Source organism: Pristiophorus japonicus, chromosome 3 (genome assembly GCF_044704955.1).
Source record: "Pristiophorus japonicus isolate sPriJap1 chromosome 3, sPriJap1.hap1, whole genome shotgun sequence".
Classification (NCBI taxonomy): domain Eukaryota; kingdom Metazoa; phylum Chordata; class Chondrichthyes; family Pristiophoridae; genus Pristiophorus; species Pristiophorus japonicus.
In genome coordinates this window covers 222,180,314-222,203,758 of record NC_091979.1, presented here as the reverse complement: position 1 = coordinate 222,203,758, position 23,445 = coordinate 222,180,314, and the positions used below count along the sequence as shown (strand labels likewise).

General features: G+C 44.6%; 1 protein-coding gene across 1 annotated transcript in view; it reads left to right on the top strand.

The window, feature by feature from the left end:
- The window catches only part of vps26a (VPS26, retromer complex component A), a 63,418-nt gene that overhangs the window by 15,084 nt on the left and 24,889 nt on the right, over positions 1-23,445 (top strand). Inside the window, exons 2-4 of the mRNA XM_070876307.1 lie at positions 2,230-2,379; positions 3,827-3,902; positions 20,799-20,955. Coding sequence (XP_070732408.1) covers positions 2,230-2,379; positions 3,827-3,902; positions 20,799-20,955 — 383 coding nt within the window. The remainder of the gene's footprint in view (positions 1-2,229; positions 2,380-3,826; positions 3,903-20,798; positions 20,956-23,445) is intronic.

The window sequence follows — 23,445 nt, the reverse complement described above, 5'->3', positions numbered from 1 at the left end:
ATGTTGGGAGGTTTCAAATAAGGGTTGTCTGGCTTAAGTCCTTCTCTCAAATTGTTATTTAAAAAATAAAGACAGTCGGTCAGATCCAGCAAAGGCTGTGAGGTCAGTCAGGTGTTTATACAAAGCTGCAAGGCCCATCAGCCAGGCTTGAGGAATGCAGAAGGATAGTTGGAAGTTCTTGTTTAAGACAAACTAGATGATGGACTGATGTGGGGAGGTGTGGTGTGTTCATTAATCTTGTGTTGTTGCACAAAGACCAGCTGTACTGATTGGACTTGATTCAATCAGAACGGTTGCTTTGTATGTTCCTTTGTTTGATTTTAAATTTTAAAACAAAAACAGCTTTACAATTGATATCTGGCCTCATCTTCAAAAAGATTTAAGGCAAATGGAGTCGCACAAATATCTGGTTCAAATTACAAAAGGGTATTCTATCCCTGGGGTACACTATTCTATAAGCAGATATTGGGCGTACTGTCTACTGCAGCACGTAAGGGGTGTGGGATCCACTTATAGGAGCGACTGATGCCGCTAACCTGAGAAGGTATCTACAGCAAACCTGAATTAATATGTGACCAAGTTCATTCTATTCTTTAATCTTCGAGGGGTTTACAGATATGTTTATTATCAAGGGGGCGACATTGGAGCATAAATGGTTTCTATGCAAACACTTTTGCGGGGAGCTGGCACAGACTCCACTTATACTGTAACCGTTCTGATTTTATGACATTTATATAAAACTTAATGCTGGGCACACAAGTTGGAAATTAGATTCGGAGTTAAGAGGAACCTTAGAAGGAACTTTTTCATCCAAAGGATAACTGTTGTTGGATCTGAACATTGGAGCGGACTGTGTAAATGGATTCGAGACACCATCTCCGAGGCATATGATGAGGTTGGATTGATGTATGCAAAAGGAATGGTCTTGATGGGCTCAATGGCCTTGTCTTGTGTTGTAATGTGCTGCTGATTTTGAATCCCGAGTGAAGAATTCTTGGCAGATTGGATAATGTAGAAAAAATAACTTTCATTTGTATTGCACCATCCATCTTCTGGGCACTCTGGGCAAACAGAATAGAATGACACCTTAAGTAGCAAAGTGCCCCAATGTATTCCTGAGAACAGAGAGTCATCTTTTGACAGTAGCACAAGGTGCTTGGGCTTGGAGTTAACTCGCCCCTCCGCCTGGGTTTATTAACCAATTAACACTTCAAAGATCATGCTTGTGTGGGTCAAAACAAACCTTTCCCAGAACATACTTCTGAGATCATTTCTAATGAGATACTTTAATGCCCCCTACACGCTGCTACCAGTAAAAGATAAAGTACAGTTTTGTCAGTGACAAGTTGTAGATTAGTCAGTAGCTGGATAATCCAAGAGACCAAAGCATCATTTTCAGCTCCTGCCTCCAATCCTTAGCTGCTGATTCCATCTCTTCCCTCTGCTCCCCCACTCAGGTTGTGCAAAAACATGACGATCTGTTTGGCCATGAATAGCTTCAAACTCCACATCCTATCTACCAATCCTCCTCTAGAATTGGTCACTTCAATCCCGCCACCCTCCAGTGCCCATACTTGCGCACAGCTGGCCTTGATTTTTTCCCCCTCCCACGGGATGTTCTCGCTGGTCTCCCATCTCCACCCTCCGTAAACTCCACCTCGTTCAGAACTTAGTGCAGGTCTGGATATAAGCAACTGCTTGTCCTTCACCCCTGTCCAATCTGCACCACCCTACCATTGCAGCTCTTCGAGCCTTGTCCGTCCTGTCTCCTCCTCCAGTCCTCTGACTCTGGCCTTCTGCACATTCGAAGCTTGTAGTCACTTATCCTAATCCTTCCAGCATAGCTTGCCCATTTGCTGTTTGGCTTTACTCTAAAGCTCCTTGTGACCTTTTGTTGAAGTCTCTATATGTAAATGCAGGCTGTTGTACATTTGCCTCACTCTCCAATTGAAAGTTGCTTTGAGAGAGGGAGAAAGTTGGCGAATGTCTCCTGCTCCTGATCACTCTCCCCTACCGCTGCTAGATGTAGGTCTGTGTAGATGTTGGGTAAGGGTGAGGGCCCAAACAGCAAGCAGGAGGTGCGTAGTGCCCATGGAGCTGCACCTTATCAGGGAGTCAATGCCGGGGTGAGGGGAGGGGAGTGGTGTGGCCCTTGTGCAACATTTATGGGCCCACTAATCATTATTTAGTACATTATGGTCACAGTTTTGTGTCTTCTGTCCTCTCCAGAGTTTCCTGGGTGGTTTGTTTACTCCGGTGTGTGACATCGATATCATCCTCAATGATGCAGACACCAGGAAAACAGCAGAGATCAAAAGTGAAGATGGCAAAGTAGAGAAACATTATCTATTTTACGATGGGGAGTCTGTAACGGGGAAGGTAAGGATTTACTAATCAGCCTATTTACCGTGGTCATTTCTTCCACCAACCCTCTTCTCTTTGAATCGCTCAAGTCCTGCATTTCCAACACTGAGCTCCTTACATGGAGATTAGCTGGGAGAAGCATCTGAAAGCACAGAATCGCTATTAGAAAATACTAATGGAAACTGATCTTCAAAACCATCTTTTCCTCATTGCTCTTTTAGTTGTTTTCTGGATGTGGCTGATGCCGCATTTACTGCCCATCCCTAGGTACTTTGAGACGGTGGTGGGCCTTCTCCTGAGCCGCTGTAGACCATGTGGTGATAGGTGTCTCGCGGTGGCCTGGCCCCCTCCCTCGCGGCAGCCTTGCCCCCTCCCTCCCCCTCACTGTGTCTCGCGGCGGCCTGGCCCCCTCCCTCCCTCACTGTTGAGATTTCTTGTTTTGGTTGATCATGTGAGAGTTTGTAAACATACCCATGAGCTAAACTTCAGGAAGCAGAACTTCCACACAAACAACTCATCAGATGATTACATCTCCCAGTAACCTTGGACTGGGCCCAGCTGGAGCATTGCTGCAGTACCACTTCCCCTTCCTGGAAGTGCAGGAATAGGTCTAGAAAACCTCCGGATCCACTATGTAGGTCCCTGGAAATTCAGAAAGAGTGATGCTTGGCGCCTGTCTGGAAGTGGAGAAATACCAAGCGGTTTGGCTGGGGCCTGTTCTTCCAGGCTGGCTAGGCACAAACGGCCCAGCCACTGACCAGCGAGAGCAGCGGCCTCGCCCAACATGATCACTGTGTAAGCAATCAAAGCAGGCCTTGGACCCAGTGGTCAGTTAGACAGGCGACCACCGCTCAATGCTCTCAGCAAGCTCGCTTTATTCACCCACAGTTGTGTCTTTGAGTGCAGTGATGAACCAAACAATAACTGGGATTTCTTTCCAGCAAACACTCTGTTCCTTCCTCTCCAAACTCTTCTTCCCAACTGAATTTTTCCCTGCCTTTTTTATTCTTACAGGCTGGGAGTCATTCCTGATAAAAGGCAATTTTGGTCAACGATTTCTTACAGCTATACCACCATGCTATTATCATTCTGAAGTTTTTATATAATTAACGATGTACCCCTATCGCAGAAACCGAGCTCTCAAAAGCCTGTGGCTCATTGTATTGTCCCTCTCTTACTTTGTTGCAACTGATTTACAGACATGACGAGTCCTCAGCTTAGGGATCCAGAGCCAACTAACCCCTAGAGCACTTGGATCCAGAGCTAACTAGTCCCCAGAGAATTGGGATTCAGAGCTAACTAGTCCACACAGCACTGGCTTACACACTAAACTAGTCACCACAACACTTGGGGGGAGGGGAGGAAGAGTGAAGGGCTGGGCAGTGATTTGAGGTTTATTATTAAAATTCTTTTAGAAAAAGTGAATAATTTTTACGTTTCACCTTTTAAATTTTTTTGGCAGGTAAATCTTACCTTTAAACAGCCGGGAAAGCGTTTGGAGCACAAAGGAATTCGAATTGAGTTTGTTGGACAGATTGGTAAGTTGCTGATCTTTTCCCTGATCCCATCATTCCAAGCTTGCTTTTCCTGCAGTTGAGATAGAAACATAGAAATCTACAGTGCAGAAGGAGGCCATTTTGGCCCATCGTGTCCACGCCGGCCGATAAAGAACCGCACGGCCCTCGGTCAGCAGTCCTGAAGGTTACATATAAACCAATGGACACTGGCGGAAAGGTAAAGAACGTCCGGCCCAACCAGTCCGCCCCACACAACTGCGACACTCTATGCATCGCAACATTTTACACTCCACCCCAAGTGGAGCCAGGCGATCTCCCGGGAGAGGCAGAAACCAGAATGAAAAACTCAGGCCAATTGGTGGGGGGGGGGGGAAATCTGGGAAAATGTCTCTCCGACCCAGCCAGGTGATCAAAACTAGTCCCGGATGTTTTAAAAGCCAGCAAAGAATGACTCAAAAAATAGTTAAGAATGGGAAGGTAAACTATGAAAGTAAAGTAGCACGAAATATAAAAACAGATAGCAAGAGTTTCTACAGGTATATAAAAAAGAAAAGAGTGCCAAAGTAAATGTTAGAGGACGGGACCGGGGAATTTATGATAGGGAATGTGGAGATGGCAGAAACTGTGAACAAATATTTTGTATCAGTCTTTACAGTAGAGGACATTAAAAATATCCCAACAGTGGATAGTCAAGGGGCTATTGGCGGGAGGAACACAAATCGCAGTCACTAAGGAGGTGGTACTCAGTAAGATAATGGGACTAAAGGCGGATATATCCCCTGGACCTGATGGCTTGCATCCTGGGGTCTTCAGAAGTAGTGACAGGGATAGTGGAAGCATTGGTTGTAATTTACCAAAATTCCCTGGATTCTGGGAAGGTCCCAGCAGATTGAAAAACTGCAAATGTAACCACCCTATTTAAAAAAGAGGCAGACAAAAAGCAGGAAACTATAGACCAGTTAGCCTAACATCTGTGGTTGGGCAAATGTTGGAGTCCATTATTAAAGAAGCAGTAGCAGGACATTTGGAAAAGCATAATTCAGTCAGGCAGAGTCAGCATGGATTTATGAAGGGGAAGTCATGTTTGACAAATTTGCTGGAATTCTTTGAGGATGTAATGAACATGGTGGATAAAGGGGAACCAGTGGATGTGGTGTATTTGGACTTCCAGAAGGCATTTGACAAGATGCCACATAAAAGGTTATTGCACAGGTCGGAGAGGTTCTCTCTCTTTTTTCTCTTTTTTTAAAAAATTAGATTTTAAACTAGATAAGTCTAACTAGAGGGATGACAGGGCAGCTCAGTCCCGAGGAGTGTACATCCTGCGGCATAATGGACGCTTCGCGTGGCCTAGACTACCATGTATGCAGGAGGTATCTCCAGCTTCAACTACTTGAGCTCGCGTTTCGGAGCTGGAGCGGCGGCTGGAGTCAATATGGTGCATCCGTGAGGCTGAGAACTACATGGATAGCACGTTTCAGGAGGTGGTCACCCCTGCAGCTTAAAAGTGTGCAGGTAGAGAGGAAGTGGGTGACCACCAGACAAAGTAAGAATGCTTGGCTGGTAGTGCAGGAGTCCCCCCATGAGTCCATCTCGCTTTCAAACTGATATTCACTTCTGAGTATCGGTGAGGGTGATGGTGCCTCTGGGGAGTGCAGCCAGAGCCGATTTCCAAGGCACCACGGGTGGCTTCGCTGCACGGGGGAGGGACGAAGTATAAAAGAGCTCTAGTGATAGGGGAACAGTCAAGCATTTCTGCGGCCAAAGACGTTACTCCCGAATGGTTTGGTGCCTCCCTGGTGCCAGGGTCAAGGATGTCACAGAGCGGACGCAGGGCGTTCTGGCGGCGGAGGGGGGGAGAACATGGGTAAAATGAGGGATGAGGTCCTACAGGCAGAATTCAGGGAGCTCAGAAGAAAATGAAAGGGTAGGACCTCAAAGATAGTAATCTCCAGGTTACTACCAGTGCCATGTGCTAATGAGTACAAGGATAGAAAGATGGAGAGGATGAACACGTGGCTGGAGAGTTGGTGTAGGAGGGAGGGCTTTAAATTCTTGCATTGGGACCACTTCTGGGGTAGATGGGACCTGTACAAACCAGACGGGTTGCACCTCAACAGCGCAGGGACCAATATCCTCGCGGGGAGTTTTGCTAGTGCTGTTGGGGAGAGTTTAAACTAGCTTGGCAGGGGGATGGGTACCTGAGAACAAATTCAATAGGGAAGGAAGTAAAGTAGAAATTGGATAGCAAGAATCTAGAAAGCGAATCTGTAAGACCGGAAACAAGGCTTAGTAAGTAGTAAGCAAGGAGGTCTTCCTGTGCTAAATGGTATATACTTTAATGCAAGGAGTGTAGCGAATAAGGCGGATGAGCTAAGAGCACAGGTAGATACTTGGGAGTATGACATTATAGTCATTACAGAAACATGGCTGAAAGAGGGGCATTTTTAGACAAGACGGAGGGGATCATTGCGTTACTGATTAAATAAAATATTATAGGTGAGGAGGGATGATATATTAGAGGGATCATCAAATGAAGCCATATGGGTCGAATTGAAAAATAAAAAAAGGACAACCACACTGCTGGGTGTGTATTATAGACCTCCAAATAGTGGGAGGGAGATAGAGGAGCAAACATGTAGGCAATTTGCTGTAAAGTCCAAAAACCATAGGGCAGTAATAGTAGGGGATTTTAACTATCCTAATATTGATTGGGACAAGTATAGTGTGAAGGGTATATACGGTGCGGAATTCTTGAAATGCATTCAAGAGAACTTTTTTATTCAGTATGTAGCAAGCCCAACATGATTGGGGTGGGGGGGGGGGGTCTTGGATCTAGTTTTGGGGAATGAAGCTGGGCAGGTTGAAGGGGTATCAGTGGGAGAGCACGTGGATGCCAGTGACCATAATTCAGTCAGATTCAAGTTGGTTATGGATAAGGTCAAGGATAGGCCTGGAATAAAAGTCCCGAATTGGGAAAAAGCTAATTTTGTTAAGTTAAGGAGTGATTTGGCCACAGTGAACTGGAGACAGCTACCTGTGGGTAAATGTGTCAGAACGGTGGGAGGCATTCAAGGAGGAGATCCGGAAGGCTCAGGCCAAACATGTGCCCTTAAAGAAGAAGGGTGGGAATAATAATTCTAGAGCCCCCTTGATGTCTAGGGTCTTAAAGGGGAGGATAAAGAAAGAAAGGGTCGCTTATGTCATATACCAATGGCTAAATACTATAGAATCTCTGGAGGAATATAGAAAGTTAAGAGACAAAATTAAAAAGGATATTAGAAATGCTAAGAGAGCATGAAAAATTCTTGGCTAGTAAAATTAAAGAAAACCTTAAGGTGTTCTATAAATACATTAAGAGTAAGAGGGTAACTAAAGAAAAGGTAGGGCCTATTGGAGACCATGAGGGTAATCTTTGTGTGGAGGCAGAAGATGTTGGGAAGGTTCTTGACTAATACTTTGTCCCTTTCCTTTGTGAAAACAGATGCAATGCAGGTACTGCTATCGAGGAGGAATGTGATATTCTGGATGAAATAAATATAGTGAGAGAGTATTAAGAGATTTAGCAGCTTTGAAAGTCCCCAGGCCTGGATGAAATGCATCCCAGGCTGTTGAGTGAAGTAAAAGAGGAAATAGTAGAGGCCTTAACTATCATTTTCCAGTCCTCTTTGGATTTGGGCATGGTGCCGGAGCATTGGAGGACTGCTAATATAGTATCTTTGTTTAAGAAGGGAAAAAGGGATAGGCCGAGTAATTACAGGCCTGTTAGCCTAACCTCTGGTGGGAAAATTCTTTAAAAAAATCCTGAAAGACAGAATAAATCTACATTTGGAAAGGCAAGGATTAATTGGGGACAGTCAGCATGGATTTGTTAAGGAAAGATCGTGTTTGACTAACCTGATTGAATTATTTGAGGAGGTAACCAAGAGTGTCGATCAGGGTAGTGCATATGATAGTGTATATGGACTTTAGCAAAGCTTTTGACAAGGTCCCATGTGGTAGACTGATCATGAAGGTTAAAGCCCATGGGATCAAGGGCAAAGTGGCAAGTTGGATTCAAAATTGGCTTGGAGGTAGGAAGCAAAGGGTAATGGATGTTTTTGTGACTGGAAGGATGTTTCCAGTGGGGTTCCGCAGGGCTCAGTACTGGGTCCCTTGCTTTCTGTGGTATACATCAATGATCTAGATTTGAAAAAGGGAGTATGATTAAGAAGTTTGCAGATGACACTAAAGAGGAAAGTCATGGGCTGCAGGAAGATATCAATCTACTGGTCAGGTGGGCAGAGCAGTGGCAAAATGGAATTTAATTTGGAGAAGTGTGAGGTAATGCACTTTGGGAAGGCTAATAAGGAGAGGGTATACACACTAAGCGGTAGGCCACTTAATAATGCAGATGAACAAAGGGAGTGCTCGTCCACAGATCCCTGACAGTAGCAGGCCAGATGGATAAGGTGGTTAAGGAGGCAAACAGAATGCTTGCCTTTATTGGCTGAGTCATAGAATGTAAGATCAGGGAGGTAATGCTTAAATTGTATAATTCTTTGGTTAGGCTACAGCTGGAGTACTGCGTGCAGTTGTGGCTGTTGTATTATAGGAAGGACGTGATTGCACTAGAGAGGGTGCAGAGGAGATTTACTAGGATGCTGCCTGGAATGGAGAATCTTAGTTTATGAGGACAGATTGGATAGGCTGGGTTTGTTCTCATTGAAACAGAGGAGGTTGAGAGGAGACCTCATTGAGGTGCTCAAAATATTGAGGGGCCTGGACATACTGGGTAGCAAGGAGCTATTCCCATTGGTGAAGGGGTCTATTATGAGGGGGCATAGTTTTAAGGTGGTTGGTGGAAGGTTTAGAGGGGATTTGAGGGGGGAATCTTTACGCAGAGGGTTGTGGTGATCTGAAACTCACTGCCTGGAAGAGTGGTGGATGCAGAAACCCTCACCACTTTTAAGAGATGGTTGGATGGGCACTTAAAGTGCCGTAACCTGCAGGGTTATGGACCTAGAGCTGGTAATTGGGATTAGACTGGATAACCTTTTGTTGGCTGGTGCAGATATAATAGTAAGTACTGTAGGGAATCGAATACAGCCAGGACTAGTTTTGATTGCCTGGATGGGTCGGAGAGGAATTTTCCCAGATTTTTTTTTTTCTCCCTAAATTGGCCTGGGTTTTTATTTCCCAGGTGATCACATGGCTCCGGTTGGGATGGAGTGTAGAAGGTTTCAGTATAAGGGATATTGCAGTTGTGTGAGGTGGACTCATTGGGCTGGGTGCTCTTTGCCTTTCCATCATTGTTCATTGTTCGTAGGTTTGTATGTAACCTTCAGGGCTGCTGACGGAGGGCCGTGCGGCTCTTTGTCGGCCAGTGTGGACACGATGGACCGAAATTGCCACCTCCTGCGCTGTAAATTTCTATGTTTCTACAAGATAAAAGTTCACAGGGTTGGGGATAATATATTAGCATGGAATATATGCTAATTCCATGCTAATATATTACCCCCAACCCCGTGACGGAAAACAGAGTCGGGATAAATGATTCATTCTTGGGTTGGCAATCAGTAACTAGTGGGGTGCTGCAGGGATCAGTGCTGGGACCCCGACTATTTACAATCTAAAAGACTTGGATGAAGGGACCAGGTGTAACATAGACAAGTTTGCTGATGATACAAAGATCGGAGGAAAAGCAATGTGTATGGAGGACACAAAAACTTGCAAAAAGACATAGATAGGCTAAGTGTGTGGGCAAAAATTTGGCAGATAGAAAGTGTGAGGTTATGCACTTTGGCAGAAAAAATCGAAGAGAAAGTTATTATTTAAATGGAGAAAAATTGCAAAGTGCTGCAGTACAGCGGGACCTGGGGGGTCCTGGTGCATGAAACACACGATTAGTATGCAGGTACAGCAAGTGATCAGGAAGATCAATGCAATCTTGGCCTTTATTGCAAAGGGGATAGAGTATAAAAACAGGGAAGTCTTGCTACAGTTATACAGGGTATTGATGAGGCCATACCTAGAATACTGCGTGCAGTTTTCGTTTCCATATTTAAGAAAGGATATACTTGCTTTGGAGGCAGTTCAGAGAAGGTTCACTAGGTTGATTCCGGAGATGAGGGGGTTGACTTGAGGAAAGGTTGAGTCAGTTGGGTCTCTACTCATTGGAATTCAGAAGATTGAGAGGTGATCTTATCGAAACGTATAAGATTATGAGGGAGCTTGACAAGGTGGATGCAGAGAGGATGTTTCCACTGGAATTCGCTGCCTCGTAGAGCTGTGGAAGCTGGGTCATTGAATAATTTTAAGACCGATACAGTTTCTTAACCGATAAGGGGTTATAGGACGCGAGCAGGGAAGTGGACCAGAGTCCATGATTGGATTAGCCATGATCGTATTAAATGGCGGAGCAGGCCGTAAAGCCTACTCTTGCTCCTATTTCTTATGTTATGTTCTTATCACTCTGGCCGTATTCGATTCCCTGCAGTACTTACCTTTGTATCTGCTCCAGCCAACAAGAGGTTATCCAGTCTCATCCCATTTACCAGCTCTAGGTCCACAACCCTGCAGGTTATGGCACTTCACGTGCCCATCCAAGCACCTTTTAAATGTAGAGAGGGTTTCTGCCTCTACCACCCTTCCAGGCAATGAGTTCCAGGCAACCTCAGGTGTCCTTTCAGCCTCCTCTGTTCCAAAGAGAACAAACCCAGCCTATCCGATCTGTCCTCATAACTAAAATTCTCCTTTCCAGGCAGCATCCTTGTAAATATCCTCTGCACTCTCCAGTGCAATCAAGTCCTTCCTATAATATGGCGACCAGAACTGCACGCAATACTCCAGCTGTGGCCTAACCAGAGAATTATACAATTTAAGCATAACCTCCCTACTCTTGTATTCTGTGGCTCGGCCAATAAAAACAAGCATTCCGTATGCCTTATCAACCACCTTATCCACCTGGCTTGCTACTTTCAGGGATCTGTGGACAAGCACTCCAAGGTCCCTTTGTTCATCTACACTTCTAAGTGGCCTACTGTTTAATGTGTATACCCTTTCCTTATTAGTCTTCCCCAAGTGCATTACCTCACACTTCTCTGAATTAAATTCCATTTGTCCCTGTTCTGGCCACCTGACCAGTAGATTGATATCCTCCTGCAGTCCATGACTTTCCTCTTCATTATCAACCGCACAGCCAATATTCGTCTCATCTGCCAACTACCCCCTATATTCAAATCTAGACCATTGATGTATACCACAAAAGCAAGGGACCCAGTACTAAGCCTTGCGCAACCCCACTGGAAACATCCTTCCAGTCGCAAAAACATCCATCAACCGTTACCCTTTGCTTCCTACCTCTAAGCCAATTTTGGATCCAACTTGCCACTTTGCCCTGGATCCCATGGGCTTTTATCTTTTTGACCAGTCTGCCATATGGGACCTTACCAAAAGCTTTGCTAAAGTCCATATACACTACATCGTATGCACTACGCTCATCGACCCTCCTCAAATAATTCAATCAGGTTAGTCAAACGTGATCTTCCTTTAACAAATCCGTGCTCACTGTCCCTAATTAATCCTTGCCTTTCTAAATGTAGTTTTATCCTGTCCTTCAGGATTTTTTCCAATAATTTTCCCACCACAGGTTAGGCTGACAGGCCTGTAATTACTCAGCCTATCCCTTTTTCCTGTCTTAAACAAGGGTACCATGTTAGCAGTCCTCCGGCACCATGCACAAATCCAGAAAGGACTGGAAAATGATGGTCAAGGACTCTGCTATATTTCCTCTTTTTTACTTCGCTCAACAGCCTGGGATGCATTTCATCCGGGCCTGGGGACTTATCTACTTTCAAAGCTGCTAAACTTCTTAATGCCTCCTTTCTCACTGTTTATTTAATTCAGAATTTCACACTCCTTCTCGATAGCAATATCTGCATTGCCCCTTTCCTTTGTGGAAACAGACGCAAAGTATTCATTAAGAACCATACCAACATCTTCAGCCTCTACACAGAAATTATCCTCATGGTCTCTAATGGGCCCTACCCTTTCTTTAGTTATCCTCTTGCTCTTAATATATTTATAGAACATCTTTGGGTTTTCCTTAATTTTACTAGCGAAGAATTTTTCATGCTCTCTCTTAGCATTCTTAAAATCCTTTTTAATTTTACCTCAACTTTCTATATTTCTCCAGAGATTCTACAGTATTTAGCCGTCGGTATATGTCATAAGCTTCCCTTTTTTTTCTTTATCCTCTCCTTTAGGTCCCTAGCCATCCATATCTACTCCCAACTAGCTGGAGAATGGTGGTATCAAGGACAGCAATTCCCAGTTTGTGTAGCTGTGTCTGGGGTCACTGTACTTCAGAACCACATGCCAGATGAGTTTACCCGGAGTGTAGCGAGAGGAACCCAGTCTCCCTTCATCAATTGCACTCTGCACGGTATAGACCCGTGAGTAACGTGTTACTCTTCCCCCTGAACCAGTATAGACCCGTGAGTGACATGTCACTCTTCCCTCTGAGCCAGTATAGACCCATGAGTGACACGTCACTCTTCCCTCTGAACCAGTATAGATCTGTGAGTAACGTCACTCTGCCCTGAACCAGTATAGCCCCATGAGAAACGTGTCACTAATTCAACTTCTAACCTTCTATCCACATGTAGAACACTGCAGGTATTGTGAACAGACATTCTGTGGTTGACTTTGAGTCTGTGATAACATAGAGATAGTGTTTGTGCACTGTTACTGTACTAAAATCTGAAATAACGTTCCCTTGCACTCTATGCTGACTCTTTGGTAAGATGCTACTCACCTGTCAGTGTGCTGTGAACCCTTTTCACTTGATGCTGACTCTACTGTCCGAATGTACCCACACAGGAGAGCCAGCGACTTTCCGATGAATGAGCTCGACTAAACCCAGTTGAGGTTTGATCTGCAGACGCTGAGTTTGCTGGGCTGAATTTGCTGGGCTGGCCGGGGGCCACATTTGTTAAATCATCTCCATTCTCTGGTCTAAGGTGTGGGAAATTATTCTGTTTTCTTTATTCAGTGGCCCTGGCTCGACGTGGGCATTCATAAGAACATAAGAATTAGGAGCAGGAGATCATTCAGGCCCTCGAACCTGCTCTGCCATTCAATGAGATCATGGCTGATCTTCTACTTCAACTCCACTTTCCTGCACTATCCCCACATTCCTTGATTTCGTTAATATCCAAAAATCTATCACTCCATCTTGAATATACTCATAGACTGAGCCTCCACAGCCCTGTGGGGTAGACAGTTCCAAACATTTGCCACTCTGAGTGAAGAAGTTTCTCCTAATCTCCATCCGAAATGGCCGACCCCTTATTCTGAGTGTGTGACCCCTGGTTCTAGACTCCCCAGCCAGGGGAAGTATCTACCCTGTCAACCCTGTAAGAATTTTGTATGTCTCGATGGGAGCAGACAGGCGTTTCTGCAGTCGCAGATGTGACTCCAGGATGGTATGTTGCCTCCTTGTTGCCAGGTTTAAGGGTATCATCGAGTGGCTGCAGGGCATTCTGGGGTAAGAGGGTGAACAGCCAGAGGTCGTGGTCCATATCGCTACGAATGACATGGGTAGAAAAAGGGAAGAAGTCCTGCAGACAGATTTTAAGGAGCTAGGAGAGAGATTAAAAACAGGACCTCAAAGGTAGTAATCTCCGGATTACTCCCAGTGCCACATGCTAGTGAGTACAGAAACACGAGTAGCCCATTTGGCCCCTCGAGCCTGCTCTGCCATTCAATAAGATCATGGCTGATCTGATCTTGGGCTCAGCTCCACTTCCCTGTCCGCTCCCCATTACCCTTCACTCCCTTATTGTTCAAAATTCTGTCTATCTCCACCTTAAATATATTCAATGACCCAGCCTCCATAGCTCCTCTGGGACAGAGAATTCCTCCTCATCTCAGTTCTAAATGGGCGACTCCTTATGCTGAAACTATGCCCCCAGTTCAAGATTTCCCCACAAGTGGAAATAACCGCTCTCTATCTACCTTACTTTGCTTCAATAAGATCACCTCATTCTTCTAAACTCCAATGAGTATAGGCCCAACCTGCTCAATCCTTCTTCATAAGTTGACCCCTTCATCTCAGGAATCAACCTAGTGAACCTTCTCTGAACTGTCTCCCATGCAAGTATATCCTTCCTTAAATAAGGAAATCAAAACTGTACGCAGTACTCCTAGATGTGGTCTAACTAATACCCTGTACAGTTGTAGCAGGACTTCCCTGCTTTTATACTCTCTTCCCCCTTGCAATAAAGGCCAACATTCCATTTGCCTTCCTGATTATTTGCTGTACCTATATACTTGCTTTTTGTGTTTCATGCACAAGGATACCCCAGGTCCCTCTGTACTGCAGCATTTTGTAATCTCTCCATTTAAATATTAATTAGCTTTTTTATTTATCCTACCAAAGTGAACAACCTCACACTTTCCCACATTCTATGCCATCTGCCAAATGTTTGCCCATTCACTTAGCCTGTCTATATCCCATTGCTTTCCCACCCATCTTTGTATCATCAGCAAACTTGGGTACATTACACTTGGGGCCCCTTCATCCAAGTCATTAATATAGATTGTAAATAGTTGAGGCCCTAGCACCGATCCCCATGGCACCCCACTAGTTACTGTTTGCCAACCGGAAAATGACCCATTTATCCCGTCTGTTTTCTGTTAGTTAGCCAATCCTCTCTCCATGCTAATATTACCCCCAACCCCGTGAGCTCTTATCTTATGCAGTAACCATGTGGCACCTTATCGAATGCCTTTTGGAAATCCAAATACACCACATCCACTGGTTTCCCCCTTATCCACCCTGTCCATTACATCCTCAAAGAATTCCAGTAAATTTGTCAAATGTGATTTCCCTTTCATAAAACCATGCTGACCCTGCTTGACTGCATTATGATTTTCCAAATGTCCTGCTACTGCTTCCTTAATAATGGACTCTAGCATTTTCATAACGACTGATGTGAGACTAACTGGTCTATAGTTTCCTGCTTTCTGTCTCCCTCCTTTTTAAAATAGGAGCGTTACATTTGCAGTTTTCAAATTCGCTTTCCAGACTCCAGGGACTTTTGGTAGATTGCAACCAATGCATCCACTATCTCTGCAGCCACTTCTTTTAAGACCCTAGGATGCAGGTTACCTTTAGTCCCATTATTTTACTGAGCACTTTTTCTTTAGTGATGGTGATTGTTTTAAGTTTACCCCCCCCTCTCTCTCCCTATAGCCCCTTGATTATCTATTATTGGGATGTTTTTGGTGTCTTTTACCATGAAGACTGATACAAAATATTTGTTCAAAGTCTCTGCTATTTCCTTGTTCCCCATTATTAACTCCTCAGTCTCATCCTCTAAGGGACAAATGTTTCATTTTTATATACCTGTAGAAGTTCTTGCTATCTTTTTATATTTCTTGCTAGTTTACTCGTCATCCTTTGCTGGTTTTTTAAAAAAATTCCCAATCCTCTGGTTTCCCACTAATCTTGGCAACATTGTATGCCATTGTTTTAAATGATACCATCCTTTACTTCCTTAGTTAACTACAGATGGTTTTCCCTTAAGTCTTTCCGTCTCAATGGAATATATTTTTGTTGAGAGTTATTAAATATCTCCTTTAAATGTCTGCCACTGCTCATCAACCGTGTTACACTTTAATCTATTATCCCAGTCCACTTTAGCCAACTCTGCCTTCACACCTTTGTAATCACCTTTATTTAAGATCAGGACGCTGGTTTGAGACCCAACTTTCCCACCCTCCAAATGAATTTTAAATTCAACTGTGCTATGATCAATCTTTCCTAGAGGGTCCATTACTACGAGATCATTTATTAATCCTGTCTCATTACACAGTACCAGATCTAAGATAGCCTGCTCCCTGGTTGGTTCCACAATGTACTATTCAAGGAAACTATCCCGGATACATGCGATGAACAGTACCTCAAGGCTACCTTGGCCAATTTGATTTGTGCAATCAATATGAAGATTAAAATCTCCCATGATTATTGCTGTACCTTCCTTACAAGCCTCCATTATTTCTTGATTTATACTCTGTCCAACAATGTGGTTTCTGTTAGGGGGGCCTATAGACTACGCCCATCAATGACTTCTTCCCCTTATTATTTCTTATCTCCACCCAAACTGATTCTACATCTTGATCTTCTGAGCCAATATCATTTGTCACTACTGCACTGATCTCATCCTTTATTAACCAAGCTACCCCACCTCCTTTTTCCTTTGTCTATCCTTCCGAATTGTCAAATATCCTCGATATTCTGTTCGCAGCCTTGGTCACCTTGCAATCACGTCTCTGTAATGGCTATCAGATCATACCCATTTATATCTCCAGACTCCAGGGGATTTTGGCAGATTACAACCAATGCATCCATTATCTCTGCAGCCACTTTTTAAGACTCTAGGATGCAGGCCATCAGGACAGATGAATGCATGGTTGGAAGGATGGTGCAGGAGGGAGAGCTTTAGATTCCTTAGGCTTTGGGACCATTTCTGGGGGAGGCGAGACCTGTACAAGCCAGACGGGTTGCACCTCAATAGAACCAGGACAAATATTCTCGTGAGGTTTGCTCGTGCTGTTGGAGAAGTTTTAAACTAGCTTGGCAGGGGGATGAGAACTTGAGAATAGATTTAGTAGCGAGAGAAGCAAAGCTGGAATTGGAAAGCAAAAAAGTAGAAAGTGAATTTGGAAGACTGAGGAAACAAGTGCTAGAAACTCGACAACAAGGAAGTTTGGCAATACTAAATGGTATATACTTCAATACAAAGAGTATAGGCAATAAGGCAGATGAGCCGAGAGCACAGATGGACACTTGGGAGTACGATATAGCTATTACTGAGACATGGTTGAAAGAAAGGCAGGTATGGCAGCTCAACATTCCTGGTTACAGGGTTTTCAGATGGGATAGAGTGGGGGGATAAAAAAGGAGGGGGGGTCGCAGTATTGATTAAAGAAACAATTACAGCTGTGAGGAGGGATGCTATGTTGGAAGGATCGTCAAATGAGGCCACATGGTCAAAATTGAACATAAAGGGCGATCACAATGCTGGGGGTGTACTATAGACCCCCAAACAGTCAGGGGGAGATAGAAGAGCAAATACGTAGGCAAATTTCTGAAGTGCAAAAACTAGGCAGTAATAGGGGATTTCAACTACCCTAATATTAACTGGGATAAAATTAGTGTAAAAGTTGCACTAGAGGTTGCGGAATTCCTAGAATGCATTCAAGGGAACTTTTGTTAGCCAGTATGTAATAAGCCCAACAAGGGAGGGGATAGTTCTGGACTTGGTTTTAGGGAATGGAGCTGGGCAGTGGGAGAGCATTTTGGTCCTAGTGATCATAATTCAGTTAGATTTAGGGTAGTTATGGAAAAGGACAAAGATAGACCAGGACTAAAAGTTCTTGATAAGCTGAGAGGTGATTTAGCCATAGTGGACTGGAAACAGCTACTTGAAGGTAAATCAGTGTCAGCAGTGGGAGGCATTCAAGGAGGAGATCCGAGGGTTCAGAGTAAGTATGTGCCCTTAAAGAAAAAGGATGGGACTAACAAATCTAGAGCCCCCTGGATGTCAAGGGACATACAGGGAAAGATAAAGGAAAAAAAGGGAGGCTTATGACAGATACTGAGGGCTCAATAATGCAGAAACTCTAGAGGAGTATAGAAAGTGAAAAGGAAATTAGGAAAGCAACAAGAGAGCATGAAACAATTTTGGCAAGTAAAATCAAGGAAAACTCAAAGATGTTTTATAAATACATTAAGAGCAAGAGGATAACTAAAGAAAGAGTGGGGTCTATTAGAGACCATAAAGGTAACCTGTGTGGAGATGGAAGACGTGGGTATGGTTCTTAATGAATACTTTGTCTGTTTCACAAAAGAGAGGAGCAATGCAGACATTGCAATCGGGGAGGTGTGTGAAATATTAGATGAAATAAACATAGTGAGAGAGGAAGTATGAAGGAGTTAAGCAGCTTTGAAAGTGGATAAATCCCCAGGCCTGGATGAAATATATCCCAGGCTGTAAAGAGAAGCAAAATAGGAAGTAGCAGAGGCTCTGACCACCATTTTCCAATTTCCACCCTTCCCTCACCTTCACAAGAACCATCTCTGACTCTTCCCTTCCTCGACTTCTCTGTCTCCATCTCTAGGGATAGGCTTTCGACCAGTATCCACTATAAGCCCACTGACTCCCAGCTACCTGGACTACACTTCCTCCCACTCCGCATCTTGTAAGGACTCCATTCCATTCTCCCAGTTTCTCCGTCTCAGTCGCATCTGCTCTGCCGACACCACCTTTCACACTAGTTCAATGGATCGTCCTCCGCCATTTCCGCCACCTCCAGCGTGATGCCACCACCAATCACATCTTCCTCTCTCCTCCCCTCTCAGCATTCCGAAGGGACTGCTCCCTCCGTGACACACTGGTCCATTCTGCAGGCATTCCACCCCTCCCCTTCCCATGGCACCTTCTTGTGCAAGCGCAGGAGGTGCAACACCTACCCTTTGACCACCTCCCTTCCCACTGTCCAGGGCTCCAAATACTCCTTCCAGGTGAAACAGCGATTTACTTGTACTGTATTCGCTCCTCACGATGTGGTCCCCTCTACATTGGGGAGACCAAGCATAGATTGGGTGACCGCTTTGTGGAGCACCTCCATTCAGTCTGCAAGTGTGACCCTGAGCTTCCGGTCGCCTGTCACTTTAATTCCCCACTCCACTCCCACTCTGATATCTCTGTCCTCGATCTCTTACACTATTCCAACAAAGCTCAACGTAAGTTCGAGGAACAGCACTTCATCTTTCGTTTCGGCACTTTACAGCTTTCTGGACTCAACATAGAGTTCAACAATTTCAGAGCATAACCGCTGTCTATCTTTAGCTCCCTTTGCGCGAGCCCCCCTCTCCCTCACCCCCTCACCCGAGCCTGCTTCTTTATTTCTCCTTATCTCTAATGGCAGCTGATCATTATTCCACCATTAACACCCTATCTTGACAAATGTTTTTCTAACTCCTGGCATTGCCATTTCAATTTAGCCACAATCCCTTTTGTGTGTCTCATCTCTCCTGCCTTCCATTTGATCACAGACCTTCCCTTTTGTTCTTCCCCTCCCCCTTTCAGTGCTTGTTAAGAATGTGTTCTTTCTGAACACTCTCCAGCTCTGATGAAGGGTCGTCGACCCGAAACGTTAACTCTGCATTCTCTCCACAGATGTGCCTGAACCGCTGAGATTACCAGCATTTTCTGTTTTTATTTTCCAATCCTCTATGGCTACAGGTGTGGTGCCGGAGGACTGCTAACGTGGTACCTTTGTTTGTTTAAAAAGGAAGAAAGGGATGGACCGAGTAATTACAGGCCAGCCAGCCTAACCTTGGTAGTGGGAAAATTATTGGAAAAATTCTGAGACAGGATAAATCTTTATTTAGAAAGACACTGATTAATCAAGGACAGTCAGCATGGATTTGTTAAGGGACGGTTGAGTCTGACTAAATTGATTGAATTTTTTGAGGAGGTAACCAGGAGGGCAATGTGATGGTAGTACGTTTGATGTTGTGTATATGGATTGTAGCAAGGCTTTTGATAAAGTCCCACAAGGCAGACTCGTCACGAAAATAAAAGCCCATGGGATCCAGGGCAAAGTGGCAAGTTGGATCCAAAATTGGCTGAGATAGGAAGCAAAGGGTAATGGTTGATGGGTGTTTTTGTGACTGGAAGGCTGTTCCCAGTAGGGTTTCACAGGGCTCAGTACTGGGTCCCCTGCTTTTTGTGTATCAATGATTTAGACTTGAATGTAGGGGGTATGATTAAGAAGTTTGCAGATGATACAAAAATTGGCTGTGGTTGATAATGAAGAAGAAAGCTGTATACTGCAGGAAGATATCAATGAACTGGTCAGATGGACAGAACAGTGGCAAATGGAATTCAATCTGAAGAAGGTAATGCATTTGGGGAAGGCTATCCAGGCAAGGGAATACAAATTACAGGTAGGACACTGAAGTGTAGAGGAACAAAGGGACCTTGGAGTGCATATCCACAGATCCCTGAAGGTAGCAGGCCAGGTAGATAAAGTGGTGAAGAAGGCATACGGAATGCTTGCCTTTATTAGCCGAGACATAGAATACAAGAGGTTATGCTTGAATTGTATAAAACGCTCATTAGGCCACAGCTAGAGAACGGCGTGCAATTCTGTTCACCATATTACAGGAAAGATGTGATTGCACTAGAGAGGTTACAGAGGAGATTGACGAGGATGTTGCCTGGACTGGAGAATATTAGCTATGAGGAAAGATTGGGTAGGCTGTGGTTGTTTTCTTTGGAGCAGAGGAGGCTGAGGGGGAGACCTTATTGAGCTGTATAAAATTGAGGGGCCTGGATAGAGTGGCTCGGGTGGGGGGGAGCTGCCTATGACCGACTGTGGACATCGCAACATTGCAAAACTAAAGTTTACCTGATTATAAAGCGTGACCTGCATATACAGACTGTAATCTAGGTAGGTAAGGTGTAATACAGCAGTTAGGAGTCAGAGGGTAATGTCAAAACCTAAAACATTGAGAGCCCTTTACTTGGATTGTCATGATGTATCTTTTTACTCTATTCAAATCCAACTGGTCCTATTTAACCCCATTATTCCTTGCTCCTGACATCCACTTTTGGGGTTGGGGTAGAGCTCACTTTTTTTTAGAAGTTTCAATTGACTGAGATCCAGCTTTAAAACCAGATGGTTGCAGCTGATGCTGAGTTCGGCTCTCTGCCTACTGACCAGTTAATCTACGGGCGCACTTATTGCTGAACATGAAATGCCTGCAAGCCACAGCCTCGGGGAGCGGGAGAGGTTGACCAGACACTGTAAAAGATGCACACCTGCCTTTCACTTTCCTCTGTTCCTTCTACATTGCAGAGCTGTTTAGTGATAAGAGTAACACACATGAGTTTGTGAACCTGGTGAAGGAGCTGGCCTTGCCTGGAGAGCTGACACAGAGCAGGACCTATGACTTTGAATTCATGCAGGTGGAAAAGCCGTATGAATCGTATATAGGGGCCAATGTCAGACTGAGGTAACTATTTTCAGTACAGCTTAACCATTTTTGATTTGAATCCTTTGTGCATACTTTACTCCTACCCCCCACAATTCCCTGCCTTGTAGTTCCATTTTCCATTTTGTGAGCAAGACCCTGCAGAGTGAGTGTCACAGGGATGTAGCTAATTAATTTTTCGAGAAGTCAGAGATGACCCCAGTCCTCTCTGTGCCTAATTCCAGCTGGAGTCATAAGAACATGAAATAGGAGTAGTCCATTTGGCCCCTCGAGCCTGCTCCGCCATTCAATAAGGTCATGGCTGATCTGATCATGGACTCGGCTCCACTTCCCTGCCCGCTCCCCATAACCCTTTATTCCCTTATCGCTTAAAACAAAATCTGTCTATCTCTGCCTTGAGCCTCTCTGGCAGAGAATTCCATAGATTTACAACCCTCTGAGAATAAATTCCTCCTGAACTCAGTTTTAAATGGGCAGCCCCTTATTCTAAGACTTTTCCCCCTAGTTCTAGTTTCCCCTGAGTGGAAATATCCTCTCTGCATCCACCTTGTCGAGCCCCCTCATTATCTTCATTTTCAATAAGATCACACCTCATTCTTCTGAACTCCAATGTGTATAGGCCCAACCTACTCGACCTATCCTCATAAGTCAATCCCCTCATCTCCGGAATCAACCGAGTGAACCTTCTCAGAACAGCCTCCATTGCAAGTATATCCTTCCTTAAATACGGAGACCAAAACTGTACGCAGTACTCTAGGTGTGGCCTCACCAATACTCTACAGTTGTAGCAGGCCTTCTCTGCTTTTATACTCCATCCCCCTTGCAATAAGTCGCAGTAGGAACACTGTCAAATGTTTTTCCTATTTGCTTCTGCCCTCTATTTCCCTCCCCCCAACCCTCTCCCAAACCCCACTATGCCTGTGCTGCTGCCCAGGTTGAGACCAGCTAACACCACAGACCAGAAATGGAATCTGTTTGGCTCAGTGCTACACTAGGCCATGTACCTCCCTCTCCCAGGAGGTGATGCTGTTTGGGGCTGGGTGAGGTTGTATCATTGACTGGAAGTAGTGGGATTGGTGGCTCTTTTGTCCATTTCACCAAATCCACTTGAGCCATGTATGGTAGCTTTAGAGATCCATTAGTAAAAGTTGTCTGGTATTCATGTTGGTGTAAAAGTGTGAATTGCATTGTGCAATCGGACTGTTAAGTAGCTGTCTGGGTAAATTTGATTTTGGCATCATTGAGGTGATGAGCAGTAGAGCATATTTTCCATCTTTAGCATCACTGTTCCATCTCCCTTCAACCTAATTGCAAAAAAAGTGCCCTGTGCAGGTGTATTTACTCCCACCTCCCATAACAGCATTCCTACACCTCTGAATGAGATGAATTCAGCATCAAATGCAACAGGTAGTTTGTGTTGTAGGTCTACTTCATAGACCGTCCTTGACAGCCAGTCCTCCCATTGTTCAATTTCTCAAGATGCTGCGAGGCTGAATTTACTGTGCAACCCCAGATGCCCTGAGACGGTGCTAGGGCTTCTCCTTGAACTGCTCTAGTTTGTTTGGTGAAAGTGCTCCCACGATGTTATAAGGCAGGGAATTCCAGGAGAGTGACTCAGCGACAATAACGAATACCTTAATTGAGTGCTAGCCCTAATCCACTATGTCTCAGTTGGTAGCACTCACACCTGAGTCAGAAGGTTGTGGGTTCAGTCCCACTAGAGACTTGAGCACATATTTCAGGCTGACACACTAATGCTGTACTGAGGGAGTGCAACACTGTCTGAGGTGCTATCTTTTTGGATGTAAAAGATCCTACGGCACTATTCGAAGAAGAGCAGGGAGTTCTCCCCAGTGTCCTGGCCAATATTTATCACTCAACCAATGTCACTAAAAGTATATTATCTGGTTACTTATCTTATTGCTGATTGTGGGAGTTTGCTGTGCCCAAATTGGCTGCCATGTTTCCTACATTACAACAGTGACTACAATTCAAGTGTGCTTCATTGGCTGTGAAGTGCTTTGGGACATTGAGGACAGGAAAGGCGCTACATAAATGCAAGTTCTTCCTCCTTTATCCCACTGTACCACCTGGTGTCTCTTTCCTCCCAAATTTGATTTACTAGTTTTTATGCAGAGATTATTTCAAAGAAACCTCTAGGATTGTAAACGTTTTAAAGTTGGTTCCTAGGTGGCCTAGTAAGTAGATACTAGGTGCCCAGTTTACAATGAGCCATCCACACTAGAGATCTTTGTTTGATCCTTGCTTAGTGCTCAGTTGGTTCACCATTGCCAGGGCAGAAGTTTGAACACTACAGTTAGCTCTGCCTGAGTTAGGGAGGGGAAATAATCACCAATAATTCTGCTTCTCACTATCCACTGGCCTCCTGGAAACTACATGTATGAACTTGGTCCTAATATTAACCTCTCTCGAACATCCCACAACACGATGTCTAGACTCATTGTGAAGGATGGGCACCAGGATGAAGGACGGGCCTGGTGCCCCTCGTAC